The sequence below is a fragment of the Haliaeetus leucocephalus genome, unplaced genomic scaffold, assembly GCF_000737465.1.
Source record: "Haliaeetus leucocephalus isolate CR32 unplaced genomic scaffold, Haliaeetus_leucocephalus-4.0 Scaffold147, whole genome shotgun sequence".
Classification (NCBI taxonomy): domain Eukaryota; kingdom Metazoa; phylum Chordata; class Aves; order Accipitriformes; family Accipitridae; genus Haliaeetus; species Haliaeetus leucocephalus.
The window spans coordinates 1,020,307-1,047,933 of record NW_010972583.1 but is presented as its reverse complement, the minus strand read 5'-3'; the positions used below and the strand labels follow the sequence as shown (position 1 = coordinate 1,047,933).

General features: G+C 40.5%; 1 protein-coding gene across 1 annotated transcript in view; it reads right to left on the bottom strand.

The window, feature by feature from the left end:
- NEGR1 (neuronal growth regulator 1) overlaps positions 1-27,627 on the bottom strand; it is a 292,805-nt gene that overhangs the window by 127,148 nt on the left and 138,030 nt on the right. Inside the window, exon 2 of the mRNA XM_010561496.1 lies at positions 26,945-27,177. Within this exon, the coding sequence (XP_010559798.1) occupies positions 26,945-27,177 (233 nt within the window). The remainder of the gene's footprint in view (positions 1-26,944; positions 27,178-27,627) is intronic.

The following is a 27,627-nucleotide window of genomic DNA, read 5'->3' as shown; positions in this document are numbered from 1 at the left end:
GGTCAGAGGGAGGTCTGGTCTCTGCACACATGGACCAGCAGGGAAAACATCTGCTTTGCTTTTGGCTCCAGTCTCCATGGTTGGAGGAGAAGGAGGATGCATCACCACAGGAGGATGAGAGGAAGGATGGGGGACCCACCAGGGAGGTGACCCCCAGGTGCCCCGTCCAAGCATCGTGCTCAACTCACACGCATTTCTTCCTGCAGCTCTGGGACAGGTTAGATCACGAGTGCCATCCTGACTCCTCCGCGTGTTCCTTGCACCGAGGGATGCCTCTCGTTATCCACTCACATACTATTTTTGCTCAGGAGAATGGTTCTCTAGTTATACTGAATGCAAATATACACTGAGCAAGTTTCAAATGAATTGACTCAATTCAAATGAATAAAGGCTTGTTCCCTGAATTGAGTAAGTCGGTAGGTATTTATTCAGTATTTATTTTTGTTCTTACTACATAGCCTAGAAATTAGTAATGATTATCTAACATTTAAACTTGGAATTGCTTTCCACATTATTAATTTCTTCTCTCGAGTTTCTGCAGAACTGCCCCCATTGCACGTAAATGTGTTGCGAGCGGTATGATTCAATCTTCGTGATGTTCCAATGACACGGGAAGCATTAGTATTAATGGGGATTAATGGGATTATTAATATTCACATTTTACAGACAGTTAACACCAAATTAAAATCAAATTGTTACCTGCCCAACAGTCTTGGATACCTGACCAGAGACAGTGCACGCAGCATCTTCTAACAGAATTTCAGTTTCCAGCTGCTGCGGGCGAGGCCAGGGAGGACCGGCAGATGTGCGCTGCCGGCTGCCACCCTGCCCACAGCAGGATCCCGCTCACGGCGCCCGCTCTTACCGTGGGTTCGAGACTATTTTGACATTCACGCACAAAAAGGGAAAAATAACTTTGCTCCAAGCTCCTAACTTTGCAACTTTAATACTGTTTTGATGCGGCTTTTGAAAACGTATCGACAACAAGTAAGAGCTTTGACCTCACTGCTAGAACTATTCCAACTCCAAATGATCTTACAGGCTTCAGCCAACAACTGTTTGTTCAACCTAAACAGAAGTAGGCGATGTTTTATTTCTGAAATGGTTACAGAACTGCTCTATACAACATTTATAGTTCTTAAGCATTCATGTACTGAGCCTCTCACCCTTTGCTGTATTACCTGTAAACTAGATTTCTTCAGAGAAAAATGCAGTGAGTTCTCTGGCTTTACCGACATGCTCAGTCCAGCATAACCTTGAGATGATGACAGATCACCCTGTGTCTTTTCATTAAGAGAAACAGCACTTTCAAAGGAGCATTGTCCTAATTAAATTTATAATGTTTTAAAGCAAAGTCCTACAGTATTGCTTCAAGCATAATCGCTAGGCCAGCAAGTATTTGAGTGCCAAAAGAACGCCAGCTCCCAGTTAAGGTATTTAACTTGACTAAGAAAGGTCCAAGTGGAAATTTTACCGTAATTTCATCATGGAATCACAGCAATAGATTGAATTTCTGTTTCCACTGTTACAGTGACATATACACTATGTTGCAATATACAATTACCATCCTGACTGTCTCTGCTTACAGAAATCAATAAAAATGAAAAATGTAAAAGGATTCTATGCACTTGTCCCTACAAATTACACTGATATTAAAGACTCCAATAACAATGAATAAATCAAATCTGTCCTACTATGCGAAAGTATCACAAAGATCATAATCATTCAAAGTAGGTAGCTTACTCCAGTTAATATGGACTTCCAGAGCTGAGTACTCAAAATCCTGTTTAATTAGGATTTCAACACCTAGCTAATGACTTTGCTTTGATATTACAGAGCACCACTTTCCGTCTTAGGTTAAAATTACAGCAGTAGCCTGTCCATGCTGGGTAACTATGTGACATACTAGATTCATAAATAAATAACCATTTCTCAGTGTGAATGAGCATCTAGATTAATTTATAGTACTTCAAAGTTAAAAAAGACTAAGGATATTCTGTTGGCGTAGCCAATGATGAAGGCAAGGCCGGTTTCCCTTTGGGAGAAGGCACAGTGGCAGAATGGCTGAAACATCAGTCGAAATGGTTAAACCGCATAGGTGTCCTTTGCTACCCTAGCTGGCCAGTATTTCCATCGGGAGATTAGTGTGCTTCCATAAGGAGAGAGCCACAGAAAAGCCCAGACAGACCCAGCCGCGCACACTGATCTGCTGCCTCACACACCTCCCTGGAAATAACCCCAGCTCCGGGCTTAGCACAGATCTGAGAATCGGGAAAGTGTGTGGGGTTTGTTGATGTGTTTGTTTTTTTCAAGATAACTTTCTGTCAAAGGCGGAAGGGAGGCACATACCGTTCTGGGAGGTGTGCCGACACAGCTCTCCTCTGCCATGTACCTGATTCACCCAGGCTGAGAAACACGTAAACTTGACTCAGCAGAGATGGGAAACTGGAAACCATCTGAAATTACCCTTGCCGTTAGCAGCTTGACACTCATCTCCAGCAGCGCAGCTGTGCTGCTCTGAATTTCACTGCGTGCCCATCAGTGTCGATCGCCCGTCACGAGTTCAGGCTGCACACACGAGAGATGTAGGAGGCATGGCTCGGACTGGCACTGGAGCAAGTCCTCGACGTTCAACCAAAGAACATACGGGGACCTTGCTTGGGACTCTCAAGAGATGACCAGCAGGAACCTGGGTCATGCACTCCATGCTCTGCTGCAAGATCAGCCTGTGTTTGCTCCGGGTGCTGCTCTGGACACCGTACCGGAGCCTGCAGTAGCCACAGAGAAAAGGGGTGCCGGCAGGAGTCGGTGAAGTACCCGCAGGGGAGGAAAAGGAGGAGGAGGAACGCCGAAAAGTAGAGCACGTTACGGGACCACAGGAGCTCAGAAGAGCTGGGCTGGCAGGGAGCTCTGGAGATGGTCCGGTCCAACCCCGGCTCACAGCAGGGTCACCCAGGGCAGATGGCATGTGGAAGAGCAAGAAGAAAGCGAGATCTGGGAGCAAGATGAATACTGGAGCCGGAGAAACTGGGGGACACACACACACGGTACCACGCAGTCAGAAGATAGTTGTCGATGTTCTACAGACTTGAAAGTACTGCTTGGAAAATGTTGCACTCAGTGGTATTTTCAAGGGAAATCATGGGGGTGTGCAGAATGAAATCCCCGTGGACATTCATGATATCCCGTTTACTGATGTCTCTGCCATTCATCTTTTTCCAAAAGATAAAAAACATGGAGTGGGCAAAGCTCTTGTTTCTCCTACCCATCAACATGCCTGTTCCTATGAAAATAAAAATTAGTGGTGGCGATGCCAGTGCCTGAGGAAGCCTTCCACAGTTAGGAGATTTCAGAGTTGGGAGGTTGCTATCATAGTTTTAAATTTTAATCAACAATGAGCCATAGTGAGACTTTTCCAGCTGTTAAAAGGTGCCTTTGCAATGTGAAAGCCTCGTGACAAAACATTATCATCAATGTATATTGCTGTCAGGGTGAAATAGGTATTTGCAATGTGGGGTTTGAGGATTTACTCAACATTGTTTTTATTCTTTCCACTGCACAGCAACAGAGGTTATTAAGAGCATCCTGTAAAATATTAGTTTTGGGACTCCATGTTAATCAATTTCTCCATGCTGGAAATACTGAAGACTGACAGAGTTAAGAGCTCTTCACCAGTTGAGACCTTTTTATCCGTACAACTGCAGTTCAGGAGCAGATATAATTATAGTAGTGTAAAATTGTGAAGTAGTTGGGGAACTTTTTATTTGTGACAGAATTAATTTTTAAAACTCATTTAGGAAAGAGTATGGGATCATGGCTAAAGCAAAAGATAGTAAGTTAACCACAGCTTTGAGCTCCTTGGCTCCTTGCCCTGGCACAAAGGGTCTGCGCTAAATGAAGCACATGAAGAAATCAGCTGACCTCACTAGGACTCTCAATAGCTTCCTGTGAGGACCCAGGAATAAATCAATATTTGATTTTTGAGTGTGCGATGCGGTGGTCAAGTTCTGATACTGCTGGCTGCAGTGGCCAGTCGTAAACGCAGTAAGTCGGGCTGACAACCAGCGTTGTGGCACGGAAGATGCTGAGCTCACACCTAACACCAAGGGGAGCCACGTTTGCAGGGGCAGAAGACTCAGGCCAGACAAAGAGATTATCCTTCTGGCCCAGAAGTATGCGGGATTATGAGTGACGTTTCCAAATTAGCACGTGGCAAAATGACAAAAGTCTCTAGTTATGGCCAGAGGAAATGTTGGAGGAGTAAGCGTTGCTGTGTTACTGATGAGACCAGTGCTAAGAAATACAGGATCAGACACCAAGGTGTGCCAGTGAGGATGGCCCAGGGAAAGCTTAGCTCCGTCACATAACGAATGAGACATACAGTAATAATGAAGTGACTGGGTTTCTTACATCAGTGATGAAGAGTGGAAAGACAGAAAAGTTGCCTTTAAAAGGATCAGAACTGATTATTGTAGAAAAAAATTTTTGAAGGAAATACATGAACTAATACGTAATGTAGAGAAAGGCAGATAGTTTTACTATTTACCTCTTCTCATGTTATTATGATACTATTATTAAAAAAAAAAAATCCCCCCAAATAATAAAGCCAATCAAAATGCATTTAGGAAGTTAAAAACATGCAGCACATAAACAACAATTTCCACAAGATCTCATGGATGCCAAGAATGCATATGGGATATTGTTTCCCACCATGCCGGACTACAGAAGAAGAGAGAAACACTTGAATTGCAAACCAAACAGCACCTGACCTGTCTTAAGAAGGAAACTTCATCATTTTCCCTGTGGTTAAGTTGTTCCCCACGTCAGTTCATATGGCTTTCCCATACATCACCACGGGAAGGGAGATAGCTTCCTCTCGCATTATGCCTTTTTAATGTAAAATGCAAATTCTGCTTGCTGAGCTGCCGCTGGGGTGTAACGAGCTCCTTCCAAGCACCCCAGTGACTGGGAAAGAAAATCTTGCCTTTTGTAATGAGAGAGGAATATCTCCATACAGAAAGTTAGCAGTTAACTGCTTGTTTACATAAATTAATGGAAACTTTGAATAAGAAATTACTTCTTGTTCATAAAAGACTCTGTGTATCTGTTCTAAGTGGAGTTATGAAGGAAATAATTCACCATAGCTCATGCACTATGACTGGAATGGGATTTAAGGCAGTCTGGAAAATTAAGCCATAAAACACGACAGGCAGCGTGTTTCTGGAGGTTGCTCCAAGAGCTTTCAAACACCAGTGAAGTGCAGCAATCTGCTGGGCACACACTTCCCGGAGCGCCTCGGTCGCTATTAGAAATGGAAATTAAAAAGGAAAAGTCAGATGAGAGGAACCAAGCAGATGCATTTTGGAGAGATGATCAGAAATGGGGCAACTCCTCTGACAAACAGGCCAAACCACGACTGCGAAGCATAAACCAGAGTCCTTTCAAATCTGCACACGTGGAAATGCCTTGGAAAAAATTATCACAGAAATTCTATTATAAAATTAAATATTTTTGCATCTGCTTCCTGGAATCAGACTTATACGTATAAACATCCCTGCTGTACGTAATTATACTCACAGAATGCGTGCATGCATGGGTGAACGCAGAGATGCAAAACCAGTGTTTACGTGTGTGGTTATTCATTTTGGGCTCACAAACTCAGTGTGCACTCAAATACTTCAGACATAGTCAAGGAAACCTGCTGAAAATTTAACCATAATGTTATATTTGATGCATTTATTGCTGTAATTTAAGTTTCCTGTAAATTTTTATTTAAAATATGCAATGTCAGAACACAAAGCAGGCTGAGAATATACACTGTGGTCACATTTTATCTCACTTGAAACCTACCTGAACATTGAATTATAGATCTGGAAACTCATACGGTAAAGTCCAGATGAATAATGGATTTTTTTTTAATGACCAGCTGAATTCCTAAGTTTGAAAAAAATAAACCACCTCAGTTCACATAGAACTGAGAAAGGAAAGTTTTGGTTTTGAGGTTTGAAATTAAAAACAATAAAATTTCCTTGGGGAAATATGAATGTTTTGTTCAATCTAACCCCAAACCCTGTGTTTCTTTTCCAGGTTACAGAATCCTGTCTAGCTCAAAAAAAAAGCTGTTTAGAAAAGGACAGCTGAAAAGCTGAAAGCATGAGACACTGATTTCAAAAGAGTTATTCTAATTATCATTTAGGGGTCTGTCATCCCTGATACACCCCTCAGGCTATATCGTGTGATAAGTAAATGATGAGTAAGATCCTGTTCAGATGATGGCTTTTACATCTTGACACTGACTTCTATGGGATCAGGATTTCAGAAACTGCTTTACAACTACATCACTTTTGACAAAGAGGACCAAATGTCTGTGTGTGTTCCTGGCTTCATCATATTTGTGTGAACCCCAAACTTAGTTCTTATCTTTCCATCTCCCTAATTTGGGCTAAAAGACACACCTGTATTTTTTTCACCAACATTATTAAAATATTCCCTGTAGTGTACCAGACACGGATATTTAATGTTTTAAAATCATTTCATCTACAAAGCTGGTTTTAGTAGGAAAGCTTGCTAGATATAAGATATATACCACATACATTCATTTTTATTTTAAACCAAGATTCTATAGGCTGGGGAAGTCTGATATTAGAAATAACTGAAATTTTTGCAGTCCCTAATATTCCTGGGTTTTGAGTCACAGTGAGAAAAGAGTGTATTTTCCTAAGCAAATTGTACAGTCCACAGTGAATTAGAAGAAAACCAGCACCTTAAAAAGCCTGAGTTAAATAAAACCTCAGGAAGTAAACTACATTAGCACTAAAATATTGTATGTATGATAGAGAGCAATTATTGTAAACCTAGAATTGCAGGCATTTTTCAACTGACTTGCATTGGATATCTTTATTAATTATAGTATAATATCAATATTACTATATTAAGTATTAATTATAATATTTATGTACTGATCCTATTCCTCAAATCTGTTCAACCTTTTTCACAACAAAGAGAATAAGCTGTTTAGGACAATACCAATACTATAGTGGTCTTATATTTAAAATCTATCTTACTGAAATACACTGATTCAATCGGACACCTTCTTATCAGCGTTCTGAAAGTCAGCAGAGAAGTCCGAAAGGCAGAAGCAATTAGAGCCATATTATTTAATGCAATGTTTACATTTCAGTGATATAGCAGTGTCTCTGCAGAAAACAGTTTAACTTAAGGAGACATTATTATCTGAAAAGAGATATAGGACGAGACTTATGGCAAACACTTCTAAACCGCAAAACCTGGGGCATTACCTGCAAACAAGCAGAGAGGCACGCTACACCTAGCGATTGCTGTTACCACGTACAGAGATTTTGAGATATTTATGGGCAAAATATTTTAGCGTGCTAACTACATTGAATTCACTACGAAAACAAAACAATGACTTTCCTTTGAAGTATTTCAAACAGAAGGATTCTTTTTCTAAAACAACCCTTTTATTGTATAATGGAACCGTTGTGTTAATTGTAATTTTTTTTTGCCAAGGATCTATTTTACATAACAAAGCAAATCTGCCAACTATTAAGGAAATTTTTCAGTTTTCTCTTACAGATGATGGAAGGGGAAATAATATCATATTTTAAATGCAAAGTGGGGATGATTAAAATTTCAGCCTAAATAAAAGAACATTTCTGAATCCTAAAGACAACAAAACGAGTAATCTGCTGGGGACAATGTAATAACTATCTTACAAGTCTATACTTTAGCCCTTAGTATTGTAAAGCCTTACAAGTAAGTGAAAATTTAACTATTTATTTTGTCTCACTGTAATGTCTTCAGCACTCTTGGCCTTGAGGCAGGTTTGAAAATCACAGGCTTATGAATGCACCTGTTTTATCCAATTCCTGAAGTGCCTTTTTATCCATTCAAATCTGGGCACTGAAATTCAAGATCACATCTCTCTTGTGAGATTTTTGTTTATTTTTTTTCCTTTTAAATTAACATATTAACCCAAAGGGACAAATGTTCAAAACACCACACGGAAAAAAAGAATGCCAAAAAATGTAGTAAATGAAGTTTTTGTATGTGCATCTCCTTGAGGACAGCTTTCAAAATTTACCCATGGGGCTAGACTATTCTGTTTGCAAAAATTCCTAAGCTTTTATCTGAATAGCTAGGATAAAAGATCTGTGATAAGTAGGTATAATAGAAGTTAGAGTCATATTATAGGATTGTATTATGAATCAATGCTATAAGGTTTTCATTTAGCTATAGCGTTTTCTTGTGTGGTGCAAAAGATCTTGTACCATTTATTATCCTTGTTACTGCTTCATAAATTATAATATGCAAGAAATACAGCCCCAGTAATTTAAGTCATACAGTTTTCATTGTATGATTCCTTTAAGGAAACTCTCCAGAACATTTCTGTGAAAGATTTGCTCCTATAAATGAACAGTTAGTGTTATATGACTTGTTCTTTAAAGGAAACAACATATCTCTTATTCACACAGGACAAAGGAAGATAAAATCATAGAATCACAGAATCATTGAAGTTGGAAAAGACCTTTAAGATCATCGAGTCCAGCCGCTAACCTAGCACTGCCAAGCCCACCACTAACCCATGTCCCTAAGCACCACATCTACGTGTCTTTTAAATACCTCCAGGGTGGTGACTCAGCCCCTTCCCTGGGCAGCCTGTTCCAATGCTTGACAGCCCTTTCGGTGAAGAAATTTTTCCTAATATCCAATCTAAACCTCCCCTGGCACAACTTGAGGCCATTTTCTCGTCCTATTGCCTGTTACTTGGGAGAAGATACCAACACCCACCTCACTACAACCCCCTTTCAGGTACTTGTAGAGAGCGATAAGGTCTCCCCTCAGCCTCCTTTTCTCCAGGCTGAAGAACGCCCGTTCCCTCAGCCGCTCCTCAGAGGACTTGGATATATTCAAAGCCTGAGCATTGTCTGATGAAAACAGAAACGTGCAGAGAAACCCTTTAAAAATTAAAAAGTTCTACTAAAGCGTTGAGGGATGAACACACGAACCATGACTTGAGGGAAAAAGACACTCTGAATTTTCGCTTTGCAACCAGGTGTTTTGCTGGGTATTTTAAATGGAAGGAAGTATCACAGAAGAACAACAACTACCTATAGACTTCTTCGGATCTGGATGAAAACCATGGCTTTATCCTTCTGCCTTTCGCCCCTTTTCCCCCAGTTGGTAGTTCCTCTCCACTCACCATGGTGATTTCCACTTGTCATCATCACTTCTCACTGGATGCAAGGTGGAAATTCAAACGGGTGTCTGGCTGCAATTACAACTCACCCATAAGTGGGGATTATTTTAATAATTCTCATTCATCACTGCTGTTACTGAAAATATGCTTGTATAGCTGGATAAATAGTTCATGGAAAAAACCAAACCATCACCAACTCACGAAACTCATTGTTGTGTTATTCAGTTCTGCTGCTCTTTGCACAAACTGTAAGACGCTCCAGAAAGTTGTAAAATTAAGCATTTGAAAAATCAGGGCAAGAACAGCATTTTCATCCTGTTTGCTTCAAAGGATGCTCTGATTTTGCTAATTGCCTCAAAGAGGGCTTCGATTTACTGTTTGCTACAAACAGTATCCTAATTTAGTTTATCCTGTGAGTCTGCAGCTGTGTTTGAGTATGGTGATGTTTGGGGCTCACTGAGCTGCTCTTCTGAAATTCATTCACTCAGTTCGTTGTGTGAGATGGTTTATGTCTTTGTAGATTGGACTCAATACCTTGCATTAGATGAAGACTTAGACATACTGGCCTTTGACATAACAACATCTCCTGGCGGGAAAACCAAAAATATTTTCTTAGTTAATGTATCCTAACAATCTGAATCATCACCGTAATTATCAAACAGAAAAGAGAAGAATAATTTGGATTACCCTCTACCATAAATGTTGTGTTTTTCTAAAAGTGAAGAGAGGAACATAGTTCTAGGACAGCTCCAAGAGTTGCTTAAAGTTGTGCCATCAACTTGAAAGATACTTGGGTGATTTTATTCTTTTTTCAGTTTTACTTACAAAACAAGAGCTAATTGAACCTAGCCTAGTGATATTAATAAGCCACTGATGAATCTGCTTATTGAAGACCAGTGACTCCTGGCCAATGGGACCCACTTTGTAGGTTTTGGTTGCTCATGCCTACTGGATGGGATATAATGAAATGGAAGTATTACCACATGTCAATACATAGTTAGATATTAATTTTTTTTTTACTTTGTTCCTTCTGTTAAGGCATTTCAAATTAAATCACACTTTCAGTCACCACTGAAGTGTTTTTTACAACTTGTTAATGATATTGTAATTATTGCTTCACATACCACAGGCAGGCAATTTCCAGATCAAATTTGCAGCTAGTTGATTACACTAGGTCAGCCACCAGAAACAGGACATTCTGGCTACTACTCCACATCTAACGTCATGTGTTACCTAAACACTGAGACTTGCCCAGACTATGAGACAGTTCCCCGAAATAATTCACTATTCCTATAACTGCTACTCAGATATTTTCAGACAAAATACTACAGAATAACCCATATTCGAGGCCATGAAGACGCAGAAGACACCCGAGCACCCGACACGGGGCAAGAGGCAGGGGAAGTGGGAGTGTGCAGCCCCGAGAGGAGGGGGATGCTGGGGCCACAGCCTGCCCCCACTGCCCTGCTTCGGGGGGCAGATGGTGAAATCCTCTTACTGCTCCCAGCTGGAGGGGAGAGGAGCAGAAGCTTCCTCTTTTGGAGGCCCAATTTAGAAAACTAGAGCCTCCTAAATTAAACCTCAGCATGAAGGTATTTCAAATGCTAAAACGGAGAAGAGCAGCATCTTTATTTCCCCTATAGAGAATGCACCCCTCCATCCTGGTCAGATGCCTCAGGCTAGGTAACCTCTGCATTTGCTGCCCTACAATCTTTTGAAATGTAACAACTGAAAAAGTTTTCTTTACATCTTTATGAAAGCTGTACAATCAAACATGAGCTTTTTCAAATGGGAGATTTTCCAGGCAGGAAATATTTAATCCATATCCTTTAAAGCTTTCTTTCAGATTTCTTACACTTCAATATTACAGTGTGAATCTGTGACTTTACTTTTCAGTTGTTTTCAGCCCTTCCCAGAAATTTTCCTAAATTAGCACTATGAGTTCTTTTTAAAGATATGTATTTGATTTTGCTCTTTCCAGCTGGTGGATTTTGCTGCTTGCGAGTATCAGATATTGTCATCATGCTCTCTTACCCTCTCTTAAGGTATAAAATCAAAATTAAGCTGTAGAGGATTCCAAAAAAAGAAGACAGTATATGAGAAGGAACTGCTTTAATAAATCCATTCCCATGCTTGTTCATTCTTGGTAATTCTCCCATAACCATGAATCCAACACAGCTCATAGTACAAAATATTTTCCTTCTGCAAGTTCCCAGCTCTTAAAAACAAGACAAGATGTACCATCTACTAAATTCAAAGGGAAGAATCACATCTTCATACACTGGAGGTGGGATTGACAGAGCTAATGTACGATTCTTACTTTTCGTTTAACTAAATCACCTATGCAATGCAGATAAAGTTTGGCATAGCTCAGTAGAAGACATGCCAACGTGAAACAGTACCCAGACACAGTAAAATCCTTAGCAATGGACTGTCATCTGTGAGTTGTTCAGTTGCATAGGCAATTTTTTTTTCTCCTAATGGGCTTCACTATGAATGGGAATCACCCTTGGGCATCGGTGATAGAAGAGACAGTCTCAATATAAAAACCTTACAAGGAAGACTGTAGTGAATATAGGTATTTATTTCAAGACTGATTCACTTGCAAATACAATCTTCCATAAATATCTAGAGATGCTGCCCCTGGTACGAATGGAAAAAAGGTCCCATCTTCATTTAGTATTTTGTGTGTGTATATATTCACTTAGTAAACTATAAAAGAGACTGGATTGAGAGTCCTATATATTTCCAGAAAACTGCTGCATGTTTTCCGGTACAACCTATGGCTGCTTCTGAGGCAAAGGGAACTCCTCTTTCTTAGACCAAATATTCAGTTTCTCTGTCGGAGTCTCCAGTTGTTAAAGTACTTCAAGTTTGTGCATTTCACTCTTTCATCTGGTTTTCCTAATGAGATCTTTCTACCCCTTCCTGTTTATGGATTTTTATTAATGGACTGGTCACTGGAGGTAGAATATTTCTACCCATGTATAATTTAGCTTTATGAAATAGTCTGGCATGCTAAGAGGTCACGCATCAGCTTTTGCTAAAGCAGAGCTACCTACAGAGGATATAAATCACAGTCCTTTACACTGTTCTGGATAATAATGCCATCTCTCAAGGATGTCATTAATTTAAAATCAAGTATACAAGCTTACTTCATAATTTCTTCAGAGCAGATTACAACTAGAAGCAAAGCAGCAGCAGATATAAGTATTATGCATCATATAAGGAAATAAAAGACAAAACAAATACTCTATGCTATCAGCTTCTCCAGCATTAAATATGGAAATGTAGCATGAAGCATACAGCTTGTTTTATTGCAAATATTCTATCAAAGTCCTCCAAAGTTTACTACTTTCTCTGCTTATAACTCCAACTTCAGTTCTACTTGTGCTTGGCCTAGTTTCACTCCTATAACTGATGCTTCTTCAAAGAAAAAAAAAAGTGTGGGAAGAGACTGATGTAGAAAAATGAATAGCAAAGCATTTAAACAAAACCAAAAAAAAGGACATGCTCTGCATTAAGGTCATTTTACATTTCATTATTAGACTTGGCCATTTCTTACTGGTAAAAAGACATATGGGGAATGTTCCTTACAATTTCCTCCTCATTTAATTTTACTTCATTTGCTTTCGTGTTTAGCTTTTCAATCACCAGTTCTTTATGCTTCATCCTAGAACATCTTCAGTGACCAAGGTCATACTGTAAATGAAAATGCACCCTCAGACAGTAACCAGGAACTGTCCGCTCTATCTTGCTTGTGCACTCAAAATGCTTTTTATTTTATTTAAAAAGGTCCATCAACTGCCTGCTAAAAGTATAAAAAATCTTTTGCTTTAGCTGTCACCAAACATTTATCATGAAATTTAATATGGAACAGAACTGCTTTGTTTCTGTATTTCCTCTCGACTCTTTTGAGAACCGTTTTAACATGCCTCAGCTTGGCTTCCCCCAGGATTCTGCGCCTCTTACTGACTACGCCAGCACTCAGGATTTCTCTCTTTTTAAACATGAGCAACAAAACAAAAACCCAAGACCAATAAAGTTGCAATTTCAGTCTGGAGTGGACTTTTTTCCCCTTCCTTCTATTCTGTGGGATAAAAAAATGCTGGCAGAACGGGATGCTTGAATGGGACATTCTTTTTGGGGACATTCATGCTGAATGACTGTCCTAAAAATACAGAATCAGTGGACCAGCAACGGAGATCCATCATGCAGATACTAATCTTTCCCTTAGTGGTTAAAATGCAACGTAAAATAGTGCCTAATACTACCTCCCTTTATTGGATAGAGATTTTCCTCTTCTTTTTTTGGTACTTCAGACTTACATATAACCACCCTGTTTTGCATAATGACATTTGGTAAACTATGGACTTGATTTAGCCTCCACTGATGAGAACTCACATTTTCCCACTGACTTCTCCCAACACCTTCTCTCATCTACGAAAATAAACATCTTTTCCCAGTGATGAGCCATAAAGAAGACAAATAATCTTACGTTTTCTATCTTGCTGTCTTGTTTCCGTTTATTGGGCCAGGCAGCCCTTACCCCAGCCAGAGAACACTTCAAGTGACCTGAAAGTGGGCCGATTTTTGTGTAATCAACACTAATAACACAGGCTTGAAAAAATTCCAGCGGGAGCAGAGAGAGATGGGCAGCAAGGTGTGAGGCTTGGTTGGGTTTCTGCTTTCTTCTCATCACATTTCTAGAGCGAGACTGTGCTAGAGCACAGGCAGGAAAGCAAAATAAGACCCCATGTTTAGGTTCACACTGTACGAAAAAGCTCAATCCTACCAGAAAAGCAGTATCTTACTTATAGTTTAGAGACAAACAGCCTCTTAGAGGATTTATGCCTGCTGGCATGCAGGGCTGACACAACCTCTGGCCTTGGACGTTCATCACCAGCAACGCTGCAAACCCACAGCCGGTCTGCTCCGCTGCTGGTGGGCTTCTGCCCCCGCCGAACGGTGATGATGGGAGGGGAGGAAGGCAGCACCCGCCCTCCCAGGTCCCCGTCCTCTGTGGCATGGCACGGGCCAGGAAAAGCTCAGCTTTCTCACCTGGAGAGCATCGAGCTCCCAGCTCGACACCGGGATGGGGAGGAGAGGTGGGAGGGGATAAATAAATACCGTCTGAACAGTAAAATCTGGCTTGGTGCAACTGAAATAAAGCAGGCATGAAAAGGCTGACAACGGTATTTTTAAATAAGTCCAGTTTAAAACAGAACGCTGCAAATGCAGATCTAACTCATTAAAAGTAAGAGCTTTGCCAATACTTTATCAAGGCACCCTGAACAATCCAGACAGTTACAGCATAAATTACATGATGTTTTGAATTTGCATTTTCGGGTGACAGACCCTTTTAGCCTGGCTTACACTTGTGATCGCTGCAAACAACGCTCCCCAGAGCTTCTCTGTGTATTGCATATGACTTGCCTAAATTTACCAAGGACTCAGGGAGATGTGCGGAGCGTTCCCCTTAGAGCTCACAGTACAAAGCACACAGGAGAGTATGCGATATATCATGTATTCCCTTGACAAGCTGCAGCGTGATGCTGCCATAGTGGATTTGAGATAATCTGTGCTTATGAAGCCCCCATGTAATCAGGAGGGAGAAATCCTGAGAAGTGGTTTAGACCTTCACAGGAGTGAGGGACACTGCTCCCTCAAAAGCAAGACGATTGCCCAGTCCCATTTTTCTGTTGTATGCAGCCTTTGCTTTTCCTTGCTGTAGTACCATTTAAAATGTTAGCATACACAATTCTGCTTCTGTAGGAGTGCACAGAAAGAGAAGCAAAGTAAAGTACATAGGCAAAGGCTGTACATGGAAGAATAAAATGTTAGAGACTAATTACAGCACTGCTACTCAAAGAAGACAGCTCAACTGTTTAAATTTCATAGAAAGGAAAATCTAGAACAGGTTTGTCAACAGGTTTCTGAAGAGCCCAAATGACATTTCACACTTCTACAGATGCTACTCTCTAATTATTCCAATAAGACTAATGCTTAATGGGGTTTCAAAATTCTAGATGCTAATTTCAATGTTTTTAGGTTTTTTAAGTATGTAATATTGACATTTACAAGTGGCTGGGTTTATGGCACAGAGTTTTTACCCGTTAGATAAAGGTCAACATATGTGCAGAATTACCTTCAAAAAATATAAGGACAGCGGTGAACAGATCCAAATCTTTTTCCTATCAGTTAGAAATAGTTGTTCATTTACAGATCTATACTGCTAACAGTGCTTCTTTGCAATTACAGAATGCTGTCACCTGTAAGTAAAGGCAAACTATGAGCTATCTCTCCACATTCAGCCTCCACATCCAGCATATTCATACTGAATTATGCCACAGTTTGACCCATAATATGAATATATACAACAAGGAACTTTCATATACACATCCACATGTATGTGCTTGTGTACCCTAGCACATACATTATTGATAGCCAGTATAAACAGACAAGAACTCTAAAGTCTCTTCTATTCCTGCCAGTTATCTGCTATATGATCATGGACGTTTTACTTAAAAATAAAGGTGGGTGAGACCATCCACCAGTTTTATTTCTCTCCACTAATGCCTACTGGATGGTTTTTCGTATTGCTGAACATCAGAAGGGCAATTTCAGACTGTAAAATAAGTCTGACTTTATCCTCTCAAGTCTGCCAGGGTCCCCACTTGCAAAATGGAAGGTAATACTTTTCTCTATTTAGCAATAGTTACGAAAATTTAATTTAAGTTTAAAAAGAATACAGTTATAACAGGACAATCGTTATTTACTTATTTTCAATGCATTGCTTTTAGTCTATAGATAATATAAATGAACTCTTCCTTGTATGAATACTACAGTGCAAGAGACTAATTTTAGAATGAATTGCAAGCAATTCAGAAAGGTCACAATGTCCGGCAAGGAGCACCATGAGCTGGGAGTACAGGAACCTACAGCCAGTAGCAAACCGCCCTCTCTTTGATGATGAAGTAGCAAAAAATTTGGATATTACAGCTGTCGCATTGCATTGTTCTAGCAGTGTTTCCATAGAAGAAATTACTGCCAGCTTCTTTATTTTTACCCCATTACCAACCCACCTCTCTAGGGCTGCAATAAAAAATGGGAAGCAAAACTGGAGGTGGAAGGCAAGAGGGGATGGGAGATGCAGGGGAGGAAGGCATTAGCGCAGCTCCATCCTCCTGCTTCAGTGCTGCCGTGCCTGCCAGCACAGAGACAGCTGGTACACAGCAACAGCCATTGTCAATGTGCAGGAGCTATTTCCCAAGTTGTTAAAACTTTTGAGCAACAAAATGTCTAAGGATTGCATCTTGGTTATTGCAAATTTTCTTGGAAAGTATCATGTCACTGTGATTTATTATGAACTCTATCTCCTTTTTCTGTTTGTTCTCAGAATGCATCATGTTGTGGTAACATAAAGCATTTCCAGCTTGAGCATTTTTAAAGCATTTTGTGGGCATCAGTGAATTTAGGCTGGCTGGCATTATCCTTTACAGGCAGGTGAATATGATCCCCACACCTCCAGGAAACCAGGCCACGGGAACTGGACAAAGATGCAGAAGCAAAACCAGAATAGAAGTTAGGCTAGCTCACTCCTGGTTTGCAGGACATCACTCTAATTCCACCTCCCATTTCAATAAAATAATGTGTTTGTGAAAACGTGCACTTATTTTTTAATAATTTCAAAAGGTGAAGTATTATATTTATTGTTTTTATAGAGTTATTTTTATTATATTCATATAATTATAACTGCATGTACTGATACTTGGAGCAATATTTCCAGTGTTTATAATTACAGTTACATAACCTGCAATATAGCCAGAGAAGCAGTTTAAAAGTAATTTGGAATTTCATTATTGTAGCAAAGGAATGTGTAATTCTCAAAGTCTTTGCTGTTAACCAAGCAAGGCCATGTCACACAACAAAACACACAGAACTGGTTCTGTCCTGAAGTTTCCATGATGCTCTTCTTTCTAGTTTTAAGGAGTTCATGGAAGGTATGTCTCCCTTTTCTTCCCTGAGAAATTATTCTAATGTCTAAAAGAGTTGCCCTAAAAAGTGATTTTTAATTACTAGATGTTTATGTTCAAAGCATTGCTCCTTTTCCCCTGTAAATAACTGCAGAAAACAAATATTCACAGACGAGGAAGCAGCAGCAAGGACAGTGGTTTGCCCAAGACAGGTTTCCTTTGCAGCTTTGTCAAGGAGCTTGCATGGCACTTGCTGGTCCGATAGCTTGGATCCCCTTGTAATCTCATTGTTGCATTACCTCTTTAAAAAAGGAACTTAGCATCAATAAATATTTCAAATGCTTTCCCTTCCATTCGCCTCTATAGTCACCTTTCCCATGCCAGAGATGAGGAGACCAGTAATTCCACAAATGTCCATGGATCTCCACCATCCCTTGCAAGTAAGCAGGGATATTCCCACATTCAGTGTCAGCACCAACACCAAAGCAAAGTGAAAATAAGTGGCAGCTGAGTGAGCAACAGGACGGTGAGTGTGGGGCACACGGCACAGCTCCTGCACCTGAGAGGGAAGGGCTGACGGCTTTTTGCTAACGATGCGGAGGTGGAAGGATGGCTAGTCAAGCATCAAAATTCCCACAGAACAAATGGTAACACTATAGAGGTGCCATTTAATTGTATATATGGTAAAATTGTTTATCACTGGCACTCTGGAGCCTTGAATAAGATATTTATTACTTTAAATAAGTGATCGAGTCTAAAAGTACATACAGACATAGTTATGGTGCCACATCTCCAGTGGCATCAGCAGACGAGGGATGCTGCAGGGAAAGTTTCACTCTTTGGGAAACCTATAAATTCAGCGCAGTTTCCATTTGTCTCACTTTTTAAACATTAACTGGACTTGACAAAAGGTTTTTATGAGATTATAGTATTTCAACTAGGATATTTAGTATGTCAGATGTTATTAGTTTTAATCAGGCTAAAAGCAAGATGCTGACCTCAGTCTTTCACGCAGAGACAGAGCAGACATACTGCTTTCAGTCACGCGATGAAGGGACACAGCTGTGCCACTTAAGAACGTTTGATGTGTCCTTTTGTTTTATTCCCCAGTTTCTTTCCATTCCGTTTTTATAGCAATGGTTTTCATATACGGATCTATTTTTTCATTGATTACAATGAATAGAATTCCTGATAGGGCATGTTTGAATTGCCTTAATTAGAATCTCGCGAGGAAGAATTTACTAAAAATCTTACCGTGCCGAAGTTTTGACCCTAAAATACTTTCATAGTGTTTTCTCCTCAATCGTAGAGAAACAGAAGATAAGGATTTTCAAATATGTTGGGAATTCATTTGAGGATGAACAGTGGTTTTGCACCTCCTTCACAAGACTTCACTAAATATTTAGATTAAAACCCTTTTTGCAAGATAAAACCACCATGTTCTAGATCTACTCTGCAACAGGTACGGTATTTTCAACATCCTCTTTTAAATCTCGGTGATGAAAAAGATGACACTCTGAGTAAGAGTTGCAGAGATTGGTCTCCATCACACTCCAAGTGACTGTCTTTGTTAACATCACTCCAAGCAAAAATTAAACTTTGAAACATGGGACACCTTTTTTTCTCCTGACAACTGACAGTCTAACACTACAGAAGTGGAAATAACAGGAAATCCAATGAAAAAAAAGATCAGATAAATCACAGTAATCACAGTGATCACAGTGACAGGCAGCAGAAAGCTCAATAAAATATACTGCTTACTCAGGGTACAGAGTTCCAAAAACGCTTGAAATGTGGAAATGATGGCAATGAATAACAAAATAATTACTATCTCAGTTTTTCCAGACCAGCCCAATTGCCTTTAATTGAGTGAACAGGATGGCGAAGACGCAGTCAGAAGAACACGTACTTCTATGTAACCAAACCCTTAAAAATGCTATAAGCCAAATTTTAGGTCTTTAAAATAATACTCCTGCAGTTCGCTACAGTTACGAAATAACATTTTGGAGGATTGGTTCAAATAAAATTGCACTTGGATAAAGTAATTGTAATTAAGATCTCTGCATTGCCACACTGTCTTTTCAGGTGACAACTGTATTTCTGAGGTAGTACAATGGAAAAAACAGCATTTCAGTTTTAGTCTTCCAAGCAAGTCTTGCAATGAGTGTTGACTCTTTCTTGAGTGAAATTATCAGGATATTTGCTATTGAGTTCGGTGGGAGCGGCATATTCAATAGATATGAAATCTTTAAGAAGACATATTCGATAAATAGAAAATCTTTAAAAAGGAGTAGGTTTGGCAGCCTTGATAATTTCTTGCGTTATACGACGCAATCGCACATCACATTCTGCTATGAGTGAGTTTTGCTACTGGACTCCCATAGCTCCCCAAACACAGCCAGACCCTCGACGTCGTGGAGTCAGCACCTTCTCCCTGCTCGTGGCCAGCGCAGCGCTAAGGCTCAGGCAGGGGGTAAGCTGTCAGAGCTCTAGAAACGCTTGGTAAGGCGACCCACAATCCTCTCCGAGTGGTACTAACCATGAAATTGTTTTCACATTTTCAAGGCAAACACTCCTGATTTTAAATTCCTTAACAGAAGCCTTTTCGTTGAGATGTGAAAGACTACGGAGGTTATCTTCACTTTAATGAAAAAGGAATAAAAATTAAAAAAAAAAAGCTGCCCCAAGAGTTTGTATTCATATCATCCACTTTAGATCATTCTAATGCAGAGTAATAGATTTGACCTGTATCTGCCTTAATGGCAGTAAAAAACAGAAAAGACCCACTGTGCAGAGCAGACGCAGCCACCAGCTCACTCTTCAATAAATTCTCATTCTGAATTGGCTTGCTTTCCAAAATAATTTCTAAATTTTTTCTTTCTAAAAGTTTCATAATCCTTTTTACAACTTGGGTTTCACACAACATTTCCAACAGGTTTTTTGTTTTATTTGAGGGAGCTCTCCTGTTTGTAAGGTGGGAGCTTACCAGACCAATGATTTAGAAAGTCGAAGATGCTGTGCCCAGCAGGAAGCTTATGCACCTCTCCAGTTTGGTAGAGGAGGGGATGAAGAACCTAACTAACCTAACAAATGCAAAGCTCAGAATTTAATAATCTACATTTTTGCCCGTCGCATGAGATTATGATGTTCTTTAACCTAAGTTGTTGGGTTTTTTTGCTTTGCCCCTTATTTTTTCCTCCTTACTTCTGCTTCTGGCGTTGCCGTATAATGCAAGAAGTTGCTGAAAGACACTTTGGACTCTGCTGAACACACCTTTTGCAAGACTCTCACAGGTCACAAAACATCTCGTTCAACTTAATTCAAATGTAACAGAACTAATATACTTCGGGCCAGAGAGCAAATGATTATTTTGTGTAGATTATCCTTTGCCTGCAGATTTCAGAAGATGAAAATTTCAGGCTGATAATGGACATTAAGTTGCAGTCATGACTGTAAAGCACCTCGAACCCTGCAGAATTATGAGTTTCAGATTAGTATAGCCCTGTTCTACTTCAGATAAACTTTTCCTAATTTACATCCTTGTAAATGAGATCACCTGCTAATGCAAACATTTTCCACGATTTAAGTGCGTTAAAGAAGGGGAAAAGCCATTCATACATATTGTAGAGGGAGAGATCCCCTGCAGCTCTTTCGAATGCCATGAGAGGTACAAATGTGGGAGGAATTTAATGAATGGATGAAAAATACAAATCCTGGAGAAAACACTCTGATTGGTCATTAATGATGCATTAATGATTGTGGATGCAGCCCTTGGTAACGGCAAGTCCAAGTATGCTGTTTGCTGGAGTGGGTCGTTTGTTCGACTGAGGGGCCTCTATCATTGAGCAAATCTCACTCAGCCACCTCCAGCTCCGGAACAATTTTCCTAAGTCTTTTTCTTCTTGTGCTGAGCAGGAACAAGATGATAACAGTGGCTGGCACTAGCGAGTTAATTTTATAACGAAAACTGACATACTACTTGAGTGCTAGCAATTTAAAAGAGTAATGGATTGTCAGTTTTAGCTGGAAAGTGGTTGTTATATGATTTTAGAAGTCTTCTGCATATTTATTTTGTCCCACTTTAAATAAATTTGGGTAACATTTATCTCGTTAGCTCCAAATGCAAGTCCCTCTTGGCCTGATTGAGGAAACAAATTAGACTTTGCAAACATTGCAAAGACTAAATCAATACATTAATATTTAGGGGACATTAAGGCGGTTTATTAAACAGAAAAAGGGCCTTGAGTATTACTTTGGAAATATGATCCATGTTTAAATAAAAAACATAGGTTGCAGTTTCTGACTGAATCTATAAATCACATTTACATAAATAACTGAATTATTTACATGCACACCATGTCAAGTGCAGAGTACATACAGAAATGAGACGACGCAGAGAGGGCAGGACAGGAGCAAGTGCCGTGTCTCACACGCACAGGGTCTGTCCCGGGAGGAGCCCCAGACGTGCCTGGCACAGGCTAGATGAAAATAAAAATTACGATGCCACGTAGCTAAGGTAAGGAAGTTGTCGTGTCACCAGCTCCCCAGCATCAGCGTTTTGGTACTGATGGAAAGCACTGCTGGAAGCAGGAGCCAGGTCCCTGCGGGACAGGGAAGGCAGAGGGTGCAGTGGGGGTCGGCAAGGGCCACGGAGACGGTGGGGAACTGGAGACAGGGGGTGGCAAAGGGAATCAGACCTGTTATCTACACCTCAGATCCTAAACCATGGACCTATTTGAGCCGTGCATCCGTGACAGACCAAAATACAGCCTTGAAAACACCCTCCTCGACCCAGACTGTGCCAGCAGGTCCCGGCACTGCTGTCGCCAGGAGCATCACCAGGCTCCTTGTTCACGTTTAAGGAGACAAATGGAGCTGTCAGATCCTTAATCCCGTCATTAGGAAGACCACGGTCACAAACCTCGCTCAGCAGCATCATGGTCACCCCTGCCCCACCAGCCCCCATGGGAACCGCTGCCCCGAACCCGGGCCACTCTCCCTCGACAGCCCATCCAGGACGCGATGGGGACCAGCACCTTCCCCTCACCTCACATTAAAATTCACGGATGGCTAAGTTATATTTGGCTAGTCTTGTAAAAGTGCTCTCCCTTAGCCAGTATGTTTGCTCTCCCTTCCTTGGACCCACACCAACAGTATTAATAAAGCATAACAAAATTCTTCCCGAGCCCTCATTTTGCTAGGTTAAACAAAGCAATCTCCTTCAGACGTGTTCTTTATTCTCCTAATCATCCTGGTAGCCCTCTCCTGGTGGCCGAGGTCCCTTTGAAGACCCTGTTCTGGCCTCTATCTCCCTGCAGTCACAAACCAGCAGCCCGACCTGCCCTTTCCCCGCACGGTGCGGTAACATCATTACTGCGTCCTGACACACGGAGAGAGCGGCAGACTTCGGGCTGTGACCTGTCGCTCTGCCCCGTGGCAAAATTAATTCTCAAGGACATTGGTAAACATGTCTTAATATTTTTGCAAATTGAAAGGGAAACACAGCTTGGAGGACACAATTTAAACTTTGGTAGAATAAATGTCATATTAGAAATGGCAGAAATTGCAACCTTTTGCTAGAAAAATTATGAGCAACAGTGTTTGGTAAGAGGTATTTCATTTTTTTACTTTACTGTGGCAAACATCTGATGTTTAAATCATCTGCACTTCATGACTTTGCAGATCAAGCATCTGGCACTGAGGTAGACTGAGTTGATTACAAACTCCTACCTTCTAAACTTTAATTAATTACACCATAATTCTCACTTCTTTTTAATAAGGTCACTGAAATAAAGTTAACTGGATTATCTTCCTCTCTTTCAAGTGATTTTTACTTCACTGATGTAAATGTGGGCCAAAGACACATTAGGCTTTTTTCTTTTTTAACAACTATCTTGATTAGTTTTCTTGGTACAAAAAGGTGTGACTATGTAATAAGTAACAGTGATCTAGACTCAACCTGGCGGTCTTGTTAAGGTGCTGAGCCGGGATTTGGGAGACTGAAACTCAGCTTCAAGCTCTGCCAGAGATTCCTGATGGACTGTGGCCAAACCCCAGTAGGTCTCACTGCTCCCTCAATCTGTGCATGGGACAGCGATGGAGAGGCTGCTGCTTCCCTTCAGCCTTGGTTATTTACTGATCATGTTTCCTTTCTATGTTTTACTCATGGAAATTAAGGCATCTTTAACGAATTAAGATGTGTTTATTCTCTGAAACACCTACATGAATATGTTCAGAAATTGCCAGCCCAAATAGCAGAGAAGAGGACATTCAAAATGATAGCTACTGGATCTGTGTGTATAGAAAGACCTCACACACACAGGAAAAAAGAAATAAAGTGAGAGAGTTGGATTTACACGGCTTTTAAAGTGGAGTTTCACAGCAAATAATTTTGCAGTCTGGAGTTTGAACCTATTTGGGAGCTTATGATCAGATGTAAGTCTTTATTCATTTAATTTGTGACACAATGCACACACCCCTGGCTCTTCCAGCTCTGCTGTTTTCAGCAGGAGAACGTCTTCTTTCAACATTACTCGACAGAATACAGCCTGTAGGGCAGAGGAATTTTAAAGGGCTAAGACTTTGCTTTTAAATTTTCTTTTCCTCCTATTATTTCATGTGCTGCTCTAGGTCTGCTGCTGATCATTTATTCACAATGTAAAAGGAAACCCAGCCCTTTGACTGAACGATTTTACTTTGGCAAAAGACCCGCTTTTCCCTTCATTTATTTCTCCCCAATAGCAGAAGTTGTTTCTAATCTTGAAATACAAAGCCATGAACAATATTGAAAGGAGACATAAAACTGCTTCCATAAAATGTTATTATATCATCCCTATGAACCCTATTCAGCAGGAAAGGATATATAAGCTTATAGCACCAATTAGCTGTTTGATGTTGCCTTTACAGTCTCGGTTACTCTCAGACAGGTCAATCTCCATCTCAAAGGATGCATGAATCTTGCATCCTTACCTCCCGAGTCTCAGCACAGGGAAGGTGAAGCGATGGCTTTATTAGCAGAGTAAGTACGAAGCGACCCGATTAAAAGTGCTTACACGCACAAGTCCCATTCAGGTCCACTGGACAGATAACGACAGTAGTAAGGGTGATGCAGGTCGCTCTAAATTACCGGGCAAACCCCAATGTTGATTCAAGGCGGGATCCCACCTGTGCGGGATCAGCGACTGGACTGGCGTGACTCGCATCCGATCCACTGAGCAACCACTGCACGGCTGATAATTATTAGTATCTGCAGGAGCATGTACATAAAGATATGAGCTGGAATGGAAAGAAATGGCCACAGTCATCACTGAGATGGGATGGGGCATCCTCCAGAGCTGTTGATCCTGCTGTGCTGCTCAGTGGATGCAGGACCTCTCTCTACAAGCAGGGAGCTCAGCGGCTTGCCCTTCTTGCTAAGTGCTAAGAGAACTACACAGGAAAAAATACAGGAAGAGTGATTTTTTTTAACTTTATCTTGAAAATGGCTCACTTCTGGCTATGCTTCATGGAGCTAGTCCCTACTTCCTACATAGAATATAACTGAAATAATATTGGTGTAACACTCTACCTCCCCCCCTCCCAACTGAAATAATAATTGATACTGTCACAGCTTCTTCATTCCAGCTTCCCAGTCCGATAGCGTACAAATACTTCTGCAATCCCTGAACAACCCCCGCAAGTAAAGAGTACGTTTATGGGTCTTCACGCAACAGCTGCCTCTGAGGAAGGTTATAAAAATGACTAAGTGATGGCTTTTTGGCTGTACTAATAAAATAACGTTCTTTATACAACAAATACACTTAGCTCTTACAAAGCAACAGCCTAACATTCTTGCAAACCATTGGGGTCTAAAGGTTCAGTGGTTGAGAATAATTAGTTTGAGAAGCATTTCATACACGTTATTTGTAAGGGATTTTGGTGTGCCATATGGATTAATAGAGATTGCCATTTGAATTCTTCTGTTTTATATTCATTGCTTTATTACTCATAAAAATGCAAAAGAAAATGTTAATGATGATTACACCAAAGACTAATAAGTTAAAGCCTTAGGTTATACTTTGCATTTCTGAAGATATAACTGCAATTGCTTAATAATTATGCATATTTTTAACTATTGAGTTATTATTTCTCTATACGCTTGTAGTTAGCCTAATTAATTTTAAGCTCCTGTTTATATGTTTTATACATGCAATTAATTTCCAACTTTTTTTTTAGCCCCTTGCACGAGGGCATTAACTATTACAAAGACAATCAAAACTAAGAATTGTTCACCCTGGAACAATACAATAAATATTACCTCCATGTATGTAAAACTGTCACTGTTGTTCTGCAGTGCTTATAACAAAAACTGTCTCACGGAAATAAATGGACTGTTCTTAGAAACAATATTGGGATCTTAGTTATTTCTGTGAGAAAACTGCTCTGGAAGAAACAAAACCTATGGATTTTAATGCAAAATCAGCTTACTTTGTCTTCACTTGTTTATTTTGGTTTTAATGAATTTATATTAAATTTCTGAATCTAACAGAATTTCTATTTCTATGTTTGAAAAATTGGTTTATGCATTCTAGCTTTGCTTTTTTTAAGCTGATGAGTTAATTCTTGTTTTTATGACAATGCTTCTGATGGCACACACCAGAGAAGACACTTGCAGTGCTCAAATACTGCATCTTTTAAATGCCACTAAAATTTACAGAAAAATTCATACTTAAAGCTTCATGTGGGTAGGACACATCCACGCGGGTGGGTAAGCTGAGCGCCATGGGAACAGCAAGAAGACCTTCGGGGCTGTGGGGCTGCTGATGGGGTATGAAGTGCTCCGGTGAATCCCTCCCTGCGGCCGAGCCGTGCCGGGAAGGGGACAAGCTTTCCGAGGAGTGACCCGCCACCCTGCCTGCTGACGCAGGAGCACCGTGGGGTGAAGCGGTTTTGTGCTTTCTCCCAGGCTGCCCTCGAGGAACTGCCTCAGAAGGAGCCCACAAACCCATTCATTTTCCTCCTTTGCAACTCTCATCAAAATAGTCCTGTAGGAAATTTGGAGCCGGGCTGTTGGGGTGCGGGGGCAGCTGATGGCCATGCCACCTGCAAACTGTGTATGACAGATTGCGCTCTGGCATCTATCTCGCTGCATCCATCAGGCGTCTTTTATGTGATTCTTTTATTGCATGATCATCAAAGCATGTCTGGTGGCTTGTTCCGTCCCCAAGGACAGCTGGGTCCTGATCCCCAGTGACCCTTCCATGGCCTGCTGCAGTAGCGGCACTGGCTATTTCTGAACACATCTTGGCATCACAAAGGAAACGAGGATGTTTCTGGCAATATTTGGTCACCTTCTGTGAACTCAGCACCTGAGTATTCACTTTTACATGGTGACTAGGCTGAATTACCATGCAAAACAACCAAATTCTGAGCCATGCAGGAGACCTGTACCAAACTGACAGATAACTGCACGGTACCATTGCCGGGAACTGGACTATTTTCCTCTTATATTTTTACATCTTGTTCAATTGCCAGAAGAGTAGGAGTGAGGATTTAAAGCTGATTTTGGCAAGTTGGAGACCCTTCTGGGCTAATTATCTATTTGCAGGGGCCCGAAGCCAATGGCATAGAGAGTCTATGGCTACATACATCCAAGAAAAAAGAAAGAAAAAAAAGCCTTAAAACGTGCTTAGCTGATGCTTCCCATCTACAAACACAGGCTTTTCTAGTACATCTCCAATAACAATTTGCAACTGGTTTAAACACATACCTTGTACAGTTAAGTGCACCTGCATCGTTCTAGGAGTGTGTTGAGTTTGCACAGAACAAGTGTATGGACCGTCATCTGTCACGTCTACGTCCTGTATCTGCAGGCTATATTCTCTTCTATTTGCTGTTGCGATTGAAACTCGAGGATCTACTGACCACTTATCACTTCCAGCAAAAATAATACTCGACCGATTCAGCCAGGCACCTTTTGAAGCTCCATCTTCCAAGTAACACCTGGGAAAAAAGGTGAAACCGTAAGTAAGAAAATGTAGGAGCTTTTACATACCATTAACTTGCTATTGATTTTGAGACTGAATACAGCTATAATATATTGGAGTTGAACCTCAAAACATGAGTCATTTGTTAATTCATAATAAAACCAAAAGCCTATCTTACAAACACACAACAAACATAGATATATTTTTCTGCTATGTTCTTCCTGTCTGATTTTCCTGCTGTGAGCGGTCAGTGGAGCAGTAAGTAGAAAGTCTCAGCTATTTCTGGACTGGACTTAATGACTTCATTGGAGCAGCCCTTTCTGCTCCAGTTTCAGCTCGTAAGGATCAGGAGTCGGCATGTGCGCCTGTGCAAAAGTACCACCCTTTTCCTAAGACATTAAACTTCTGCTTGCTTACTTAAGGAACCAAGGGACTTTTTCCACCAAAATCTCTAATGACAACTTAG